The sequence below is a fragment of the Anastrepha obliqua genome, chromosome 1 (assembly GCF_027943255.1).
Source record: "Anastrepha obliqua isolate idAnaObli1 chromosome 1, idAnaObli1_1.0, whole genome shotgun sequence".
Classification (NCBI taxonomy): Eukaryota; Metazoa; Arthropoda; class Insecta; order Diptera; family Tephritidae; genus Anastrepha; species Anastrepha obliqua.
Window position 1 is genome coordinate 61,647,959 of NC_072892.1, and position 17,882 is coordinate 61,665,840.

Genomic DNA, 17,882 nt, shown 5'->3' on the forward strand with positions numbered 1-17,882 from the left:
GAATACCTATAAAGCACTGTTGATCACACTCACCTTGATTTTCAGCTACTCGCTCCGGCATTTGTAGTTTAACGCCTGCTTTTAGCTTAGCAATAATTGGTTTCTTTACATCCAATGTTGTGGCGGACGCCATTGGTGCGGCCAATTGCCCATTACTAGCTGTTGTATGGCTGCTTTGGTTTGTCTCCTCGGAATGTTGACTACTTGTCGAGCGCTTCTTCAGTTTCAGTTTGAGGCCAGCGATGTTGGTGTCACGTCGACGAATGCGCTCGAAAATCGATGAAGTTTCCGAAGCGCAGTCTTCGGACTAAACAGTAAATAAAAGTAAATGCGTGAGTAAATACAATAAAAGGCAACCAGCACTTTGCAAGCGGACTCACCTTAAGCGAAGCGAGATCATTGGCCTTGCTGTTAACTGCTGCCAATGGCTTTTCCGCACTGGCCGCCTCCACTTTGACCTGCATCAGTTCAGTGAACACTTTGTTGGTGATCTCATCCAAAGCGCTCTGTGTTGGATGAGATGAGAGCGAGGCCACAGCAAGTCCATTACCATTCGTATTACGCACAGTGCCGCCATTTACCTGTTTTACAGTGCACGGAAAGGAGACACTCTTCACCGAAGCCGATGGCTTTGCGACTTTTGCTGCACAACCATTGCCGTTTTGATAGTCGCCGCTAAGCAATAATGGCGGTGGCTTCAACCATACAGCCTGCAGGCGCTGTCCATCGGCGTGTGTCACAGTCAGTGAAAGATCGACGGGCTCCTGCGTTTCGCGCAGCACCACTTGTACCGCCTCAATGTCGTAGTTGTATTTATGTAGAATGGGACGTACTACTTCGTGCAACTGCTTCTTGGGTTTGCTCTTCACCGATATCACTTTGCGATCGGGCAAATCCATCTTGAAGGCGACGCGCTGCTCGATGAGCACATCTTTGCCAATGAGCGTTTGTGACGAACTTTGCATATCTATGGATTTGGTGGTGCCTTTGGCCACAACATCGTAATATTGATAGGTGAGGCCACGTTTCTCTAGCAAACGCTCTACGAGCTGGCCTACTGTTTCGTTTGGACGCGCTTGCACCATTGTTGTTGACGCGTCACTCAAGATTACGCGACACGTGCCCGGCAGTATGGATGCGCCTGACAGGCCATCGAAAGACGAGAGTGAGGAGCGTGAGCTGTGTATATCGCTTTGAGAATTCTGTGTGGGTGCCACTTTGAGCGAATGGCTGGAGAGTAGAGCCAACTTATTATTTGAAGTTTTGCTGTCAGCGCAGCCATCGGCGGGTTCTCGTGGCGCTTTGTTGCTGCTCGTTTTACGATGCCAAGGCAGTAGGCTTTTGCGGCAGCGGTCTTCTGCATTGCTGGCGGACTTCTTCAGCTGCAGAAAAAGAAGAAAAAAAAGAAAACAATAAATAAATCAATAAACCTTGGGCAATGCTATTGCAGCTCAGCGTACTCACCTTCGACACAGCACTGCTCACTGTGACTGCTTGATGCGCCGGCGTTCTTAGCAACTCATCTAAATCTTCCGCTTTATAAGGCAACTGCTGACGCTTCTCCTCCGCCTCTAAGCAACTTTTGTACATATCGGAACGTATGAAGCGTTGGTAGCTGTCGAATTTCATCAAATTGAAAATTTGCTTCTGCGCTGGCGCAAAGAGATCTGTGTCTGCGCTCTCCAGCTTCTCTTGCGTCAGATTGCGTGCCTGCGAATCGACATTTACCGGCTCCAAAGCGCCATTTGCCAGATGCTTCGAGAAGATGGTCATTGCTTGCGTCGCACGCTCCACGCTGCTCTCCAGTGCACGAAAGCGTTCGCATGCAGTCCAAAAGTAGATATTCTCCGCTGAGAATTCTTTTTTCAGAAACTCGGCGAAAGTATGCATACCAGCGGGATCCTCCAGCAGCCGTTCAAAAGCTGTACCCCAGGCAGCCACGCCTGTGATACCATTATCTGTGGCGGACACGTTTGTGGTCTTCAGCTGTGGCACCTTTAGCTGACCAGTGCAGCTGCTGCCATTATTTGCGGCGTTCGTCGACGTTTGTGGCGCTGTTATGGCTACCCCTGTATTGGCATTTCGTGCGGCAACCAAAGCTGCCGCTGCCGTAGCTATCTGATGTTGGCTACGCGCTTGCTTGAGCTCATCATGGTAACTACCATGATGCATGGACTTGATGTAGACATCATTGTCGGACGCTGTCATTGATGAGGCACGACGCACTAGTGGACTGAGATGCTGATGCTGGCCGGATTGCTGCTGCAATTGCAGTTGATGTTGCTGGTGGTGGTGGGCGTGTTTGTCGGTGCGTGGCGTGCGAAAGGACGATTGACCCCAGGCACGACGGAATGGTGAGGCATTTGCGGGAAGATTTGGATTCTGGAAAATATGAGAAGAGAACAATAGTATTCATTTACCATTAACAGTGTCGTAAATATAACTAATAGACAAGTGTTTGCGTTTTTTTTTTGCTCAATCTTCTGCTGCGATTAATTGCGACTATAGAAATATGAGTGACAATATAATAAAAAATAAAAAAGAAAGGATGACCGTAATTGAAACCTATCGAACAGCTCCACACGTTCATTGTATCAACAGAACAGAGATGAAGTTTCCACAATCTTAAAAGCACAGTGGGCTATTCTTGTCAAACAGATGAGAATGGCGAACCGTGTAGACATTTCTAATATATTTAGTAAGGTTTGGCAAGTCATCATAAATCGTTTAACGCCAGAATACCACTTACAAATTGTGGAAATTTATTTTGAAAAAAAAAAAATGTATCTGCTCGCGAAGTTCATAGAGCATCATCATCGATCTTTATTTCTTTCGAAATGAGGCAGTGAATAGCGAGTGTTATTGAACAGTGTCGACTGAATTTTTTTATTCCAAAAATTAATCAGCCAAACACCGTCGACATGGGTTCCATCAAGACGGCCCAGCTTGCCGCACGGACGGTGCAGACGGTAGATTGATCGAATGGACCATGTAACTCGTAGTCGCGGCGGACATATACCGGATATTAAATTTAAAAAATGAATGCCATGATATTATCTACCAGATTATAATAAAAAATGCATTCCAACAATATTTTTTTTGTATTATCATTTTAAGTTCTCAAGCTCTTAAAAAAACACCCGATATGTAATTAGCGCTTACACCTTTTACTGGGTGTTGGGCCGAGCTCCTCTGAGCGGTGTGCCTCTTGATGTTGTTCCAGAAATGGATGGACTCACAGTTTTAAGCCGCCTCCGAACGGCAGATGACTTTTTATGAGGAACTTTTTTATGGCAGAAATACACTCGGAGGTTTGGCATCGCCTGCCGAGCGGCGACCGATATTAGAAAAAACGATTTTTTCATTTTGGTGTTTCTTTGAGATTCGAACCTACACACTCCCAATGGTAGTCACCCACCAGCCCATTGGGCTACGGTGGCCGCTTACCAAGAAGTTGTTTCGCCTCTCGGTAGTAATGGAAAACCCACAGTCCCGTTATGGAAAGGCTTCTCAGAAAAGTCGGTCTTTCCAAAGGGGCATACAATATTAGGTCTCTCCATTTATGAAGTCTGAGCCTGTTAGAAACATCTATCAACGATGTATGGGCTAGTCCAATATTATTATCAATACGAGTATGTAGGTACGCACAAATTTTCTGCAGGTTCTTTTGAACAGTTCCAATTCCATATATCATTTGATTCTGTAGCCGTCCGCGTTTGTTCGAATTGCAAGATAATCTTTTCTACTGAAATGGGCTTAATTCGCCATTGCGAAGTTTAGTAAACTTTGAGAAAAATATTTCGTATGAAGCCACAGAAAGCAGAGGTGTGGTCAATATAAGACCGTTAGCCAGTTCTGAGCGATTTTGAAGGAATCAGGAAGCTGATTAGCTGACGTAAGTGGTGCTAAGACAGCGGTTTGTTTACGAAAAAAACTCAGTTTTTGTTGTTGATATACGAAAAAATTAACATAGCCTTCGCTGATGTTACTTCGTTGCCGTCTGAATAACCACTGATTGGATAGGTGTGTGAATACGTGTGACAACTGAATTCTTGTGCCGAGTTCCTGGTGATGTGGCAGCCGAAGTTATCCTCACAATTTTGCTTCAGATGGCCAAACCGGCCATCCTTGAGAGCCCATGACATCTCTCCCTCGTAGCTGCTAATCATCTCGCTCACTGTGCTCTGAATGTTTATGTGCGAAACCATTAAAACCAGGTTATTATTTAGTTGACTTACTATACACAAATATATAAAAAGCTTCAGTCACGCATACATATGCACATATGTATGTATGTTCTTTACTTCTTCCTCTTCTGGTCTTCAATCTTACTTAATCTCACAACATTGCACCATTGCCGCCGACCAAGAAATAAGATAAACTCTTGAACTATGAGTGGACGTGATTCAATGACGGTGACAACTGTAAATCTTGTGAAGAAAAACAAGCAGCAACATCGAAGTACAATGGAAAAGAAAACATGTGCTAATCACAGAAAATTATACTAAAATAGTTAAAACGAAGCAAATTGCGTAGTAATGCACACACACACACATACATACACATACGCAAAGGTGAAATATGTACCCTACAGAGAAAATCTGACTGGCTACTTCTCATGTCGCGAGCTGCCTTCAAAGTTTAATAGTAAGGGTTTTCACGGATCTGGTAAGTTTGGCGGCTCGATAAAATTCAGCTCAGTAAAATCTTCCAACTGCGAACCTAATTTTTTCTTTGCTTATTGATTTGTGAAATGAAGCTGATTAAAATTTAGCCATTGATTTTTATATTGCGAAACCTGTCAAACTCGGAGGTGCGTTACTGTGCAGTTGGGAGTTTACAAAAAGAAAATATACGAAGTGTCAATGCCTTTTCCGCAATGGCAAAAGCGCGAGCTGTATTTGTATTCCCTGCGCCATATTAAACAGCACAATGGTAGAATTAAGAAGATGTGACTATCAGATCTCGTCCATAACAGCGGCGTTCAGAAGTGACCTAAAATCGAATATCGTCCTATGGAATTCTCTCCTCATCCGAAATGAGTAGTAGAAAGTGATCAGAGGAATTTTCCCAGCAGCTCTCATTGAAAGAAACTTATATAAGGTCAGATTACTGCATCATTTTTCAAGACAGAATCTAGGCAATTGACATGGCGACACATTTGATAAGCTTGGGAGATTTCGCTTCCTCAAAAAGGTAGGCAGTTAGATAGTGATCAAACGTCTTAAAAGGCATACAAACCTCAGGGATTTGCTTGATTTCATCACTTCAGCAGAAGGTTAGAGCAGCTGCTGGATTTTAAATTTATTGAAATTTTATTATTAATGAGCTACAAAACTGCATACCCATAATTATTTTAAAAATTCTGACTAAAAATTTTGGTGGGTTTTAAAATTTTGTACAAAGCGTAAAGCTTTGTGTTATACGGTTTTTGTTGTAGTATAAGCTATATTTTTACAAAAAAAAAAAAAAATTATATATAAATAAATTTGAAAAAAAAGTAAATAGTAAGAACTTGCCACAATGTCGATGTGCTCTTTTTGTGACCACGACTGTACCGTATTATATGCCAGTATGATAGTGAAAAATGTGTGTGTCGGTTACTAAAATTATGGTAAAAATAGGTATAAAACCTTTTAATATACAACAGATTTTGAAAGTCTCCTGAAACAGCGGCGTGACCCATTTGCCAGCAGCGCATCATCGACACCACAACAAATGGTTCTACAAATCAAAGCATCTGCAGCAAAAAAAAAAAACGAAACAGAAGACAATAAAAATAACGCCAACACACTTCCAACAAGAATATTGATGCAATCGATGTAGAAGAGGAAAATAATGATGGCAAAGTATTTATTGGAAAATGATTGAAAAAATAGGCGGTACTGACGACTGCACAATACAGCACCACACCTAGCAACAAAACCACAGCCGCTACAGACATCAAGTGGATTGGAGTGGAGTAACCGTGAATGTGGCATGCAACATGTAGCGTGCAACAAGTGTTTTCCTCAGTGAAGCAATTCGCCATGGTTAAGATTGAGCAAAATTGGTGCAGTTGTAAGTGTGCATGTATTTGTGTTCGCAAAGATGATTCTCTTGCTTTGCCTGATTATTTGAAAGTGTATTTGCGGCATTGTTCGAAATACCGAACCGCATTTTGGCTATGAAGATTAATGATATTTTCCTAATACCCGATTTCTAATTTTCCTTTCATGTTGTAACGAGCATCGCGTGAAAAGATAATTGAATCCAATTAAAAAAAATGTAAACGAAGAATGAAGTAAATACAATTTCCAAATACTTCATGGAAGTTTCGCTGCTTTTTATTTTTGGGCAGGCCGATCGGTAGCGGAAAAAGCTCTTATGTATTTTGACCTGCGGGGTGCAAATTTGCCCGATTTGTTTGGAAAATAATAGTGTACACTGTAACCAAAATGTATTCTGCGGCTACCAACAGTTTGTCGAGAGCAGGAAAACGAAAGGTTACAAGGGGCGGTGTAATTTTATTTTATGAAATGACTTTCATGGTGCAGAAATACATATTTATATATACAGACGTGGTCAGTATAATAGCACTGCGACAGTTTGCAAAGTTTTGATTATTTATTTAAAAAAAAATTTTAAAGAAAAATGTTTTTTCAAGCTCCCCATAAAAATAATTTAAGTTACTTATTATTACAGCCTGCGACAGTTTGCAAAGTTTTGATTACTTATTAAAAAAAAAAAAAATAAAATGTCAAGCTCCCCATAAAAAAATAATTTAAATTACTTATTATTTTTTAAGTAAAACAAGGGTTTAATTTTTTTTAGTATAATAGCACTGCGACAGTTTGCAAAGTTTTGATTATTTATGAAAAAAAAAATTTGTTTTCAAGCTCCCTATAAAAAATAATTTAAGTTACTTACTATTTTTTAAATAAAGCAAGGGATTAATTTTTTTGACATTTTTAAAGGGAAATCAAAAGGGAAGACTAAATATCTGTGGGGTACAGTGCACTAGACAGGGCTAGTTTACTGGAATGGCAGCTCTTGATCGGGAAAAACGCTCGTCATTACGGTAAGATAGAACCGGCTGCCATGTGAACGAAGAAGGTGGCAAGGGTCTCCCGATGAATGCCATTTAGTGTTAGTCTGTATACTGTCCGGTCCAGTAGTTGTAATTTTATTTTGTCCAGGATCTCGTCAGTGTAGTTCAAGAGATGTCTCCTGACGTGCCGGGCAGATGGCTCAGGCTCAAGCAAATGCATTCAGGGGTGGCACCTGCGGTAGTGACAAAAGAAAAACTGCTTACTGAGCATTTTGTTGTTCTCCTTAACAGGAAGCATTGATGCCTCATTGTGTATTTGTTGCAGAGGGATTTCAGAAGACATCCCGTGGTCGTCCTGCTAGCAGTATTTTGCACAGCGAATCACTGTCCCAAGTACTGCGGACAAGCGATTTTGGACCTTAGTAGCAATAGCGGTTGTATGCGCAGAAAAGGTGAGCAAACCTTCCTTACCATCTTCCTAAACTCCTGCCCCCCAAAAGCTGTTATCGGATCCAATCACCACTTATTGCATACGAAGAGTTCAGCTTCCTGGTGAGGCTAGCGTAATTTTGGCCCAATTGCGTTCTAGATATTATAGCAGGTTCAACTCCTACCTATCCATAATCGATCTCCACATACCCAATATATGTACAGCATCCGCATGACACTAACCACATTTCCACATGCCCCATCAATCCCATTCATCTAACACACCTCTCCCTCTCGACCCAACCTGCGGAAACAGCACGCTTTCTGGGTCTACAGTTGAGTTAGATGAAGACGACAGGTGACTACATCACACACACACAGGGTTTAGTAAGCTGCTGCTACAACAACAATATTATTCTTTTTTGACTATAAAACAAATTTAGCATCAAGAGAAAACAAATTCTTGAGCCATCCTAATCTATATATGTATTTATACATACATACATATTTGACCCTGAGTTCAAAAATATTTACAAAAAATTCCATAAGCTTCCGGTTATGAAAATTTCAGCATCTTTCCATAGACTGACATTGACGATAACGTTGCCAAGTGCGGCCCACTTCAGACATTAATACAAAAGAAAGAAAACTCTCTTCTTCAACTGAGAGTACTGCCCTCAAGTCAATTAATGGGTAAATAAACGATTTTTAAGTGTTTGTACTACATCTTCTATATTGTTCATATTTATCTTTTGAATATTTGAACACAAAGTGGATGAAAAGCTATTCAAAACAGGTCAAACTCGCTGAAATCCACAGCTTTAGCGTACTCAAGTCGCCATTCGCACTCGTCGCTGACGCTACAAGCGACAGCACAACAAGGCAACAAGGCGTGCCATAGACTGCCAGACTGTCAGACTGACTGACTAATATACGAGCTTATTGCTGCATTTGAACCAATTGTCTGTCCATATACATTTAGTACAATTGTTTGTTTGGCATGACTGAACGGCTGACTGGCTTTGTAAGCCGAGCGCAATGAGCTGAGCGTCAAGTGCGCGCTGAAGGAAAGTGAACACAATTGAGGTCATACAATATTTATGCGCTAAAATATCAGAAAATATAAGTACAAGTGTGTGTGTCTGTGTGTGCATATGTGTGTGTATGTATTAGAGTAACTGCAGTAATAACAGCAATAACACAGCAACAAGACGATGATGATCATGGCGATTGTATATGCGAACCACCAAGAGCGGTAGTGCGATGAAAGGGTGTGAAGGAGGCAAAGTAGACACAGCTAAGAGCTAGAAATACAAAAGTGGCATTTTGAGTCCATATGAAAAATGTATGAAAGTCGAGCTTAATTGAAAACACTCACAAAACAAGCACACAAAAAAAATTGTGAAGAAAAAAAAATTGAGCGCAGGTCGCATAGAACCAACAATAGTCAAAAGTAGTGGTAAAATTTTAGTCTGGTTGTTGAGCACAGCCGAGTAGCAGACACACGATTTGAGATACTGTTGGAGAATAGAGCGGCGTATTGAGTGGAGGCAGGCGATGGGTGTGCTTGTGAAAACGCGACTGACGACAGGCGGCAACATTGCAAATGAGGCAGGGGCGAAAATGAACTGAAAAAGAGCAACGGAACAACTACATACCAAATGACTACAGTAATTGCAACAATTGTTTGTCGCATTGACAACACACAAATTGTTGTCATCACCATTATATTTTAGTTGTTGCTAACAATGGCACACCAGTATTGTTGTAAACGTTTTGCAGCAATGCTACAATTGCCAAACAATGCCACATGAACAACATACGACAAATAATGACAAGCAGAAATGTAAATATGTACATGCATCTACATATATACATATGTATATATGGGGATGCCAGTCCAGGCGTGTGTAGGTGCACGCCGGCAAGTGGTTGGAGTGTCGGAAATCAGCAATTTGCCACAAACATGAGGACAAAAAATAAGCGTAGGCGTAGACCCAAAGTGATGGCGAGGAAGTCAGTCGAAAATAAGTTTAGTAATGAGGATTTAATTCTAAATGAGGGGTTGCTTAGGCCCACGCATCTGTTAGAGGTTACAATTCGTGAAGAATAATGACCGCTATTCGAATTCATACGAGTATAACATTTTCAAAATGGCAAAGCTTAGTGGCGGCGGCTGAAATATTGAATGAGCAGCGCCTGCATAAGCATTCTGCTTAAATGTTCGGGGAATGCTGCTGGAGTGAATTTCAAAAGATATATAAGTTTGGGGAAGAAGAAATCCATTATTTTTTCGGTAGATAGCTGCAGTGATCGATTTTTCGTAAAGTATCGATCAAACAATTTAAAGTTTATGCTCGTTGTCAAGACGACATTTCACACTAAAAAAATTATTTTGCTGATTTTTATTTGTTCTGTTCCGTGGCAAATAACAGGGTGTTAACAATGGATATCAGTAAAGAAAAAAATCGGTATATTTTACAGTTTTTCTTTGATAAAGGCGAAAATGTAAGCTCGGCCGTTGAAATTGTGTACAATTTTGGTTCAGTCGATTACGTTTTGGTATTTTTGATATTAAAGAAAATCACAGAAATAATCAAAGTTTATCGGTATGTTAGCAGTCGTAGTATCGCCCAGGAGCTAAAGATCGACCATCAAACCGTTTTAAACCATTTGCGTTAACATTTTACGCAAAAATAATGGACTTATTTTTCCCCAGGCGAATATTTTTGAAAAATAAGGTAGGTCTGTAGTTTTAAGTCGAAGCTCTTTGCAAACTTGACAACGCAATTCATATGCCTGAAATTTGATGAGAAATTGTTTCTACTTGATTACTATAAGTGAATAGCGGAAGCAAAACAGGTTAGGATCGCAGCGAATAAAAAAAACAAATGCCGCTAAATAACCATTTAAATTTTAATTGAAGTATTAAAAAGGCAAACCTTTGTAGAGAAGTGGTTTGACCCAGAAGAAGATTTATAATTTTTGCAAATGCAAATAGACGGGTTGGTGCTTACTATTCGGAATTCGAAGTACGTTGTTTGGAGTCTCCGTGAATCACCCAAATGAAGAAAAAGATTTTTCTAATAGCGGTCGCCCCTCGGCAGGCAATGGCAAACCTCCGAGTGTATTTCTGCCATGAAAAAGCTCCTCATAAAAAATATCGCCGGCTTAAAACTGTAGGTCCCTCCATTTTCTGAAACAACTTAAAGACGCGCCCCACAAAAAGGACGAGGAGCTCGGCTAAACTTCCAAAAAGGGTGTAAGCAAATGGAGCGTGTAAAGTTCAACATAAAGATTTCCATCGCCCAAAATTATTTTTTTATTTAAAACCTCTTCTTTTCGCCAACCGTCAGCGAGTGGCGAATAGATGAAGCAACTGGTATAAATAAAAATATCTTGGAAGCGCTGGAAAAGAGCTGCTAAATCTTGCTCGAAATCTTTTCGTGAAGTGAGCCGAGCAGAGATGTGGCGAATAGAATAGGCTTCAGTATTTAGTGCCACTTTGTATTTTTATTGGTTTATTTTTGCAATGTTTTCAAAATTATCTTTTTAGATACAATTGACGCTTTCCATTCCCTTAAACATTTTGAGTGAAAACTTCGTGAAATTTTGTTGAGTTTTGTAAACGCTTTTTTTAAGTTTTTCATTTAGTCCATTTTTGGAGAGTAATCACTATGTTTTTATTGTAAATAACCAAATATGATTTCGTGACACTCACTGTATGATTTTTGGTGACACTCACTGTATGTGCATCTATTTGTGGATACAAATACAAATTTTCGATATTTTAGTTGGGAACCGAGTAAAATGATCAATTCTCAAGTAAATGTGATTAATTTTGCGCCACCTTGTAGATAAACTGCTTTACAAGGTGATTGAAAATATAAATAACTTTATTTAAATGTTTTCATATGTTTCATAATTTACTTTTCAAACATTTTATTGCTGAAGTACAGAATTTTAATTATATTTTATGCAACTATCAGAATATCAAATCTAAATTTTCTGAAAACGAATGCCTACTGCATTTATACTTCTTTAATCGACTAACTGCCCTATTGCATACGCACTTCAGAAAACTTAAATAAAAAATGTCCACTCTTGTTTAATTAATTAAGTATTTGAGACGACACTTCCCGCATTTTTTTCAAGTTGAATGCTTTGTGGCTAAATTTATGTAAAAACGCTGCGGCAACCGGCTGAGATGAGACGAGCCAAAGGGCAGCAAAGAGGTTAGCCTTAAAACATATTCATATGTATGTACGTAGGTTCATATGCCCGACTGACTGTTGCCTAATTAGCCGGAAGTCAAAAAGAAATAACCAAAATCATCAAATGTATGGATATGAAAAAAAAGAAATAATGGATGCCAATTTTAATGCTAAATTGGTTGGATGCGAATAATTAAGTAAATTACAAAAAAGGGGGAAAAATGTTAAATTACAATCGAATACGTGATGATTTTCTAGATTTTTATGAGTACGCATACATTTGTATGAATAAGTACAGTCAGCGCCAAAATAATGTGTACATCATATGTTGACAAGTTTTGACAAAAAGTTTTTTTATTATTATTATTTTTTTTTTTAATTTATTCAGTCTACTACAAAAGCACATATCGAGATTAAAATTTCATACAAACTAGTCAGAGAAAAGTTTAGAAAAATTCTGGGCATGCATTTGTATAACTCATTAAATTTTGGTATAACAAACTGCAGTTTTAAGTGACAGTGTTGATTTTTCCATTTTTTTTCGCTGACGGGTTGCGTATTTGCCTCCATATAAGAAAAATATAGTGTGCCTTAAGTGAAAAGTCTGACATTTTGATGATATTTATAGTACTTACTTTTATAAATTTTGTATAAAATTTTAATCTTTGCGATATAAAGTTTTTATTGTAGTATAATTCATCTTCATAAATAAATAAATAAACAGTCAAAACTTTATTACACTTTATTTTGTCGCTGACAGCATATTCAACAGTAACCATAAATCTGCATCCTTACAAGGTGGCGCGAAATTCACCCTATTGGAAGATTTTTTTGCAAATGGCGTCATACGTCAATCATATTTGACACTTCTGAACTAGACAGCTACAGCATACAAACAGACAAGCAATGGAGCGCGCAAAGGTCAAAATAAAGGTTTCAATCACCCAATATTTTTTAGTAACCAAGCTATTAAAAAAAAAATAATCAAAATTTTTTTACAATAATAAAATTTTATTTTAAATAATACACTTTTTTTAAGCTCCTTAATTTTGCGCTACCTTTTTTGTATACCTAAATATTGCATGCAATATTGAAACAATCAAATTACAAAAAGTGGTAAGTCAAAGCAATATTTCGGAGAGCTCCTCCCAATTATGTATTTTAAGGTGCCACTGCTGTGTAGTTTGGCCGTTTTGCTTTTTTTAGGCTCAGTAGAATTAAGTACAAATAATTGTCGGAATGTGAGGTTTCGTTTGAAGATGGAGATTTCCATTTGCATTTTAAGATTTTTCTTTAATATATTTTTTAACGATTTGTAAACTCCGTAAAGGAACAGTTAAAATCTTATCTTAAAACTGTTAGCTACCGTTACGTTTTCAAATGATTTTTAGAAACATGCGAAAAAGAGTTTGCCTTCAAAAGAAATATTAATGGTTGCAGTGAAATCAGAATGCCATTAACGGAACCGCTGTCGTAACATAAGATGAACTCATCTTGCTAATTGTTTAAAAATAAAAAAAATCATGTGGCACTTAAATGAGCACACGATCCCAAAAACAGCGCACAGCACGTCAACGGCGAGAAGTAATTGAGAAGCAAATAACTCTACTATAGCCATAGGCAAATAAGAAGCTATTTCAGTTTCATTGTTAACCTTAGCAAAATTTTCAGTTTAAAATAATAATCAAAAAAAAAAAAAAATTTGCAAAAAAAAATAAAAAAAAAATTAGTAAAAACGAACTGAACCAAAACTGCGATTAACGGAAATTATAAATCGGCCTCGCCATGAGTTTGTCCGAAAAAAAAAAATGGATCGCGAAATAAATATTATAATATTTTACATTCTGATTCTAAATTGAGCGACTTCATGTCAACTGATCCAAATATTTTGGACATTGTCGACAATTCCTTTATTTGTGAGCTTGATCATAAAAAGAACAGAAAGAAAAAAACACTGTAACACTGTAGAGATTTATTCAATATGAAAAATTTTGGTATCCAATTTTTTAAAGTGAAATATGTTTATATTTATAATCTACAAGAAAAAAAAATTTATAATTTTTTAGGATGAAATATGCTCTTTAACACTTAATTTATCATACATTTAACCATTTTATAATAAAATCAAAGTATATTTAGAAAAGTATTTTTTTGTGTATTTATTTTGTCAAAGAATTATGGGAAACATTTCGTTCGCTTTTTTTGAAAAACAATTTCCTACTTCTTTCTTATTTGGTTTTTTTATAGCTGAGACTAAACTCAGTAATCCCTCAAAATTTCATACTGGTATTCTAATAACTTTTCTAGTTATAAAATATGCATAAAAATACGTACAACGAACCACTGATAAATCAGTGCAATTTACGGCTTTGGAGAAGCGCTAGCATACGTTTTATATGGCACGTATTATACGAGGTACATCCATTTGTTCGCTGTATGTATTTGAGTAAAACTTGAAAAGTTATGGGAGTCTCGACATGGAAGTTTCAAGAATTCTGCGCTAAGAAAAGAGAAAATAAGAAAAAAGTCTGAGTAGGATGTTTTTCATTATGAGAAACTAAACATTTTTTGCCAAACATTTAAAAAAAATATATAAACGGTGGTTAAATTTCAAGGGCCGGCGTTGATTTTGAATAAAATACAATTTGTTTTGGAAATTACTGTAATTTCTCTTTATTATGATAATATTGGTATGGCTCAATTACGTATGAAAGAAAATATCGGTCAAATGGCCGTCGCGGCCTCGGCGGTACACCTCCAAAGACCACCAAATGCAAATAGTTCTTTATCTAAAGGGTGGTTAAGTTTCACGGGCCGGTGTTGATTTTGAATAAAATACAATTTTTTTAGGAAATTATTGTCATTTCTCTTTGTTATGATAATATTGTTATGGCTCAATTACGTATAAAAGAAAATATCGGCCAAATGGCCGCCGCGGCCTCGGCGGCACACCTCCATCCGATGGTTCAAATTTTCGGTGACGCTGAGCCATAATTGAGGTTCTATGCCGTTCATGTGCCGAATTATCTCATCCTTTAGCTCTTGAATTGTAGCTGGCTTATCGACGTACACCTTTTTTTTTTTAAATAACCCCAAAGAAAGAAGTCCAACGGTGTCGTTGACGTTTAGGTGTGATTCACATTCAACATCGGCCCTTGAAATTTAACCACCTTTATATATAAAGAAATTTAAAAAAACATATTATATATACATATACAAAATAATATTTAATTACTTACAAACCTGCACTAGTAAACGTGATATATATATTAAAAAAAGGGCGTGTAGCGTAGTACACATAACAGAAGTGAAACTTTCAAGCCAGACAAAGAAAGAGGGAGAGACCCGAGAGAGAATGAGAGAGAGAGAGAGAGAGAGAGAGAGAGAGAGAGAGAGAGAGAGAGACAGAGAGAGAGAGAGAGAAAGAATATACATCTATAATAAATAAATTCACATGATTTGCAGAGAATAGAAATAGACAAAATTTACAAAAAACGGAGAAGGGTCGACCGGTGTAGGTAAACGCCGGACACAAACCGTGGCAACAACGGGTACCTCAGAGCGTTTATCACCCGCACAAACGCAGCGATTCCAGGACCGCATCAACGGCACAAATTACCGCGAGACAAAACCAATAAACCCGACGAAACTTTATAGTACGCACAAGCACTAGCCAGGAAATGGAAATAAGCGCCAAAAAGTAGGCACCAAAAAAATTGGGACCAAAAACACCCCAAACAGTACGCACCAAGGAAATATAACGCCAAAAAGTAGGCACCAAAAATATATTTCCTACAAGTTTGCACCAACAAACAAGCGACAAAAAGTAGGCAGTGTTATTTCTCACTAGAAATTAGCAACCACAAGGAAAAACTGAGGAAAAATAGCCTAAAGTGTATTTAAGATATATGTATATAAGGTATAGCTCTCTCTCTCCTTTTCCTCTACGTTATATCTTTTTTCTCTCTCGCGGAACGAAAATGCCCAAAACGTTACATGGCCTTGAAATTTTACTCTCCATATTCGCTGGTCCATTGACGCCTAAGAAGTTTCTCAAAAATAAATTTGGTTTTATTATAAAATGGTTAAACTTATAACAAATTAAGTTATTGAAAAATATTTTTTATTACTTATTACTCTTAAATTAATTGTGGTGATATACACTTGTCAAGGGCCTTTCGAAAGTGGCGCCTAGAATAATTCCTAGAGGGTACTTCTTATGTCATCTTTGACATTTCTGCAAAATTTCACTATTCAATTCTCTGTTTGTTGCCTGTAAATTAGTCCATTGCATATTTAATAAAATGTTTTTGTTTATATATACATGTATGTATATATATTGGATTGTCAAATAAGTAATTGGGATTTCACTCATAGATTGCTTCAGTTGAATTTTTAGGTTTGTAGACGTAGTACAAATGTAAAACATATTTTGTTATTTGATAGTTTGTAATTCAGCTGACAATCAGTAAAATAAGTTTTTGATCGGTTGCGTAGTTTTCGTTTGGCGTTCGTAAAAAATGAAAAATCAAAAGGAAAATTTTCGTCATATTTTGCTTTTTTATTGCCGCAAAGGGGAAAACAGCAGCGCAATCTCATAAAAAGTTATGTGCTGTTTATAGTGTCGAAGCCTTAAAAGAACTTCAGTGTCAAAATTGGTTTTCTAAATTTCGTTCTTGTGATTTTTCACTCGAAGATGAAAAACGCTCTGGTCGTCCAGTTGAAGTTGATGACGCCCTAATCAAAACAATAATCGATTCGGATCGTCACAGTACAACACGTGAGATTGTAGAGAAGCTTCATGTGTCACATACAAGCATTGAAAATCACTTAAAACAACTTGGCTATGTTCAAAAACTCGATACATGGAACGTAATGGAAATGATCCATTTTTAAAAAGACTGATAACTGGCGATATGAAAAATGGACAACAATATCAAGCGGAAAAGATCGTGGAGTAGGCCAGGTGAACCAACTCAAACAACATCAAAAGCTGATATTCATCAAAAGAAGGTTTTGTTATAAGTTTGGTGGGATTACAAAGGAATTGTCTACTTTGTATTCCCAACCAACGATCAATTCTGATGTTTATATTGAACAACTAACGAAATTAAACAATGCAGTTGAAGAAAAGCGGTCCGAATTGACAAATCGAAAAAGTATTGTATTCCATCCTGACAATGCAAGGCCACACACATCTGGCCACTCGGTTAAAAATTATTGGAGCTTGGTTAGGATGTTTTGCCACATCCACCATATATTCCTGATCTTGCACCATTTGATAACTTTTTGCTTCGATCTTTACAAAACTCCTTGAATGGTAAAAATTACAATAATGATGATGATGTCAAATCGATCCTGATTCAGTTTTTTGCTAAAAAAAAACTTCTGGTTCGTTTTATGAACGTTCAATACTTTGCAGAATAAAGTTATTTATATATATAATATATATAATTGGCGCGTACACCCAAAGACCCAAAAAGTCTTTGGCCGAGCTCCTCCTCCTATTTGTGGTGTGCGTCTTGATGTTGTTCCACAAATGGAGGGACCTACAGTTTTAAGCCGACTCCGAACGGCAGATATTTTTATGAGGAGCTTTTTCATGTCAGAAATACACTCGGAGGTTTGCCATTGCCTGCCGAGGGGCGACCGCTATTAGAAAAATGGTTACCTTAATTTTGGTGTTTCACCGAGATTCGAACCGACGTTCTCTCTGTGAATTGCGAATGGTAGTCACGCACCAACCCATTCGGCTACGGCGGCCGCCAGTTATTTAGTTCCATGAAAAAATTGTCTTTGATTTTCTAAAAAAATCGGCAATTACTTAGTTGCCAGGCCAATATATAATTGGCGCATACACCCTTTTTGGGTGCTTTGGGCGAGCTCCTCCTCCTATTTGTGGTGTGCGTCTTGATGTTGCTTCACAAATGGAGGAAACTACAGTTTCAAGACGACTCCAAACGGCCGATATTTTTTATGAGGAGCTTTTTCATGGCAGAAATACAATATTGAGATATTTTACGCAAGTTTTTAATACATTTTTTTGTTGTTGTATTGGAAATATGTGGCAACACTATTTGAGAGCATACCTCTAACTTAAGTTAATTAACCTGCTCCTCTTCAAAACACATTTCGCATCTAGTTTGCACACATATATACTGTGCACACATACATACATAAATACATGCAAATGCAACTGCATACATACA

General features: G+C 37.8%; 1 protein-coding gene across 9 annotated transcripts in view; it reads right to left on the reverse strand.

The window, feature by feature from the left end:
• LOC129245461 (regulator of G-protein signaling loco) overlaps positions 1-17,882 on the reverse strand; it is an 89,153-nt gene that overhangs the window by 1,456 nt on the left and 69,815 nt on the right. For all 9 annotated transcript variants that reach the window (XM_054883642.1, XM_054883657.1, XM_054883665.1 and 6 more), the window contains 3 exons: positions 1,465-2,382; positions 381-1,382; positions 34-307 (listed from right to left, as the gene is read on the reverse strand). In XM_054883642.1, the coding sequence (XP_054739617.1) occupies positions 34-307; positions 381-1,382; positions 1,465-2,382 (2,194 nt within the window). The remainder of the gene's footprint in view (positions 1-33; positions 308-380; positions 1,383-1,464; positions 2,383-17,882) is intronic.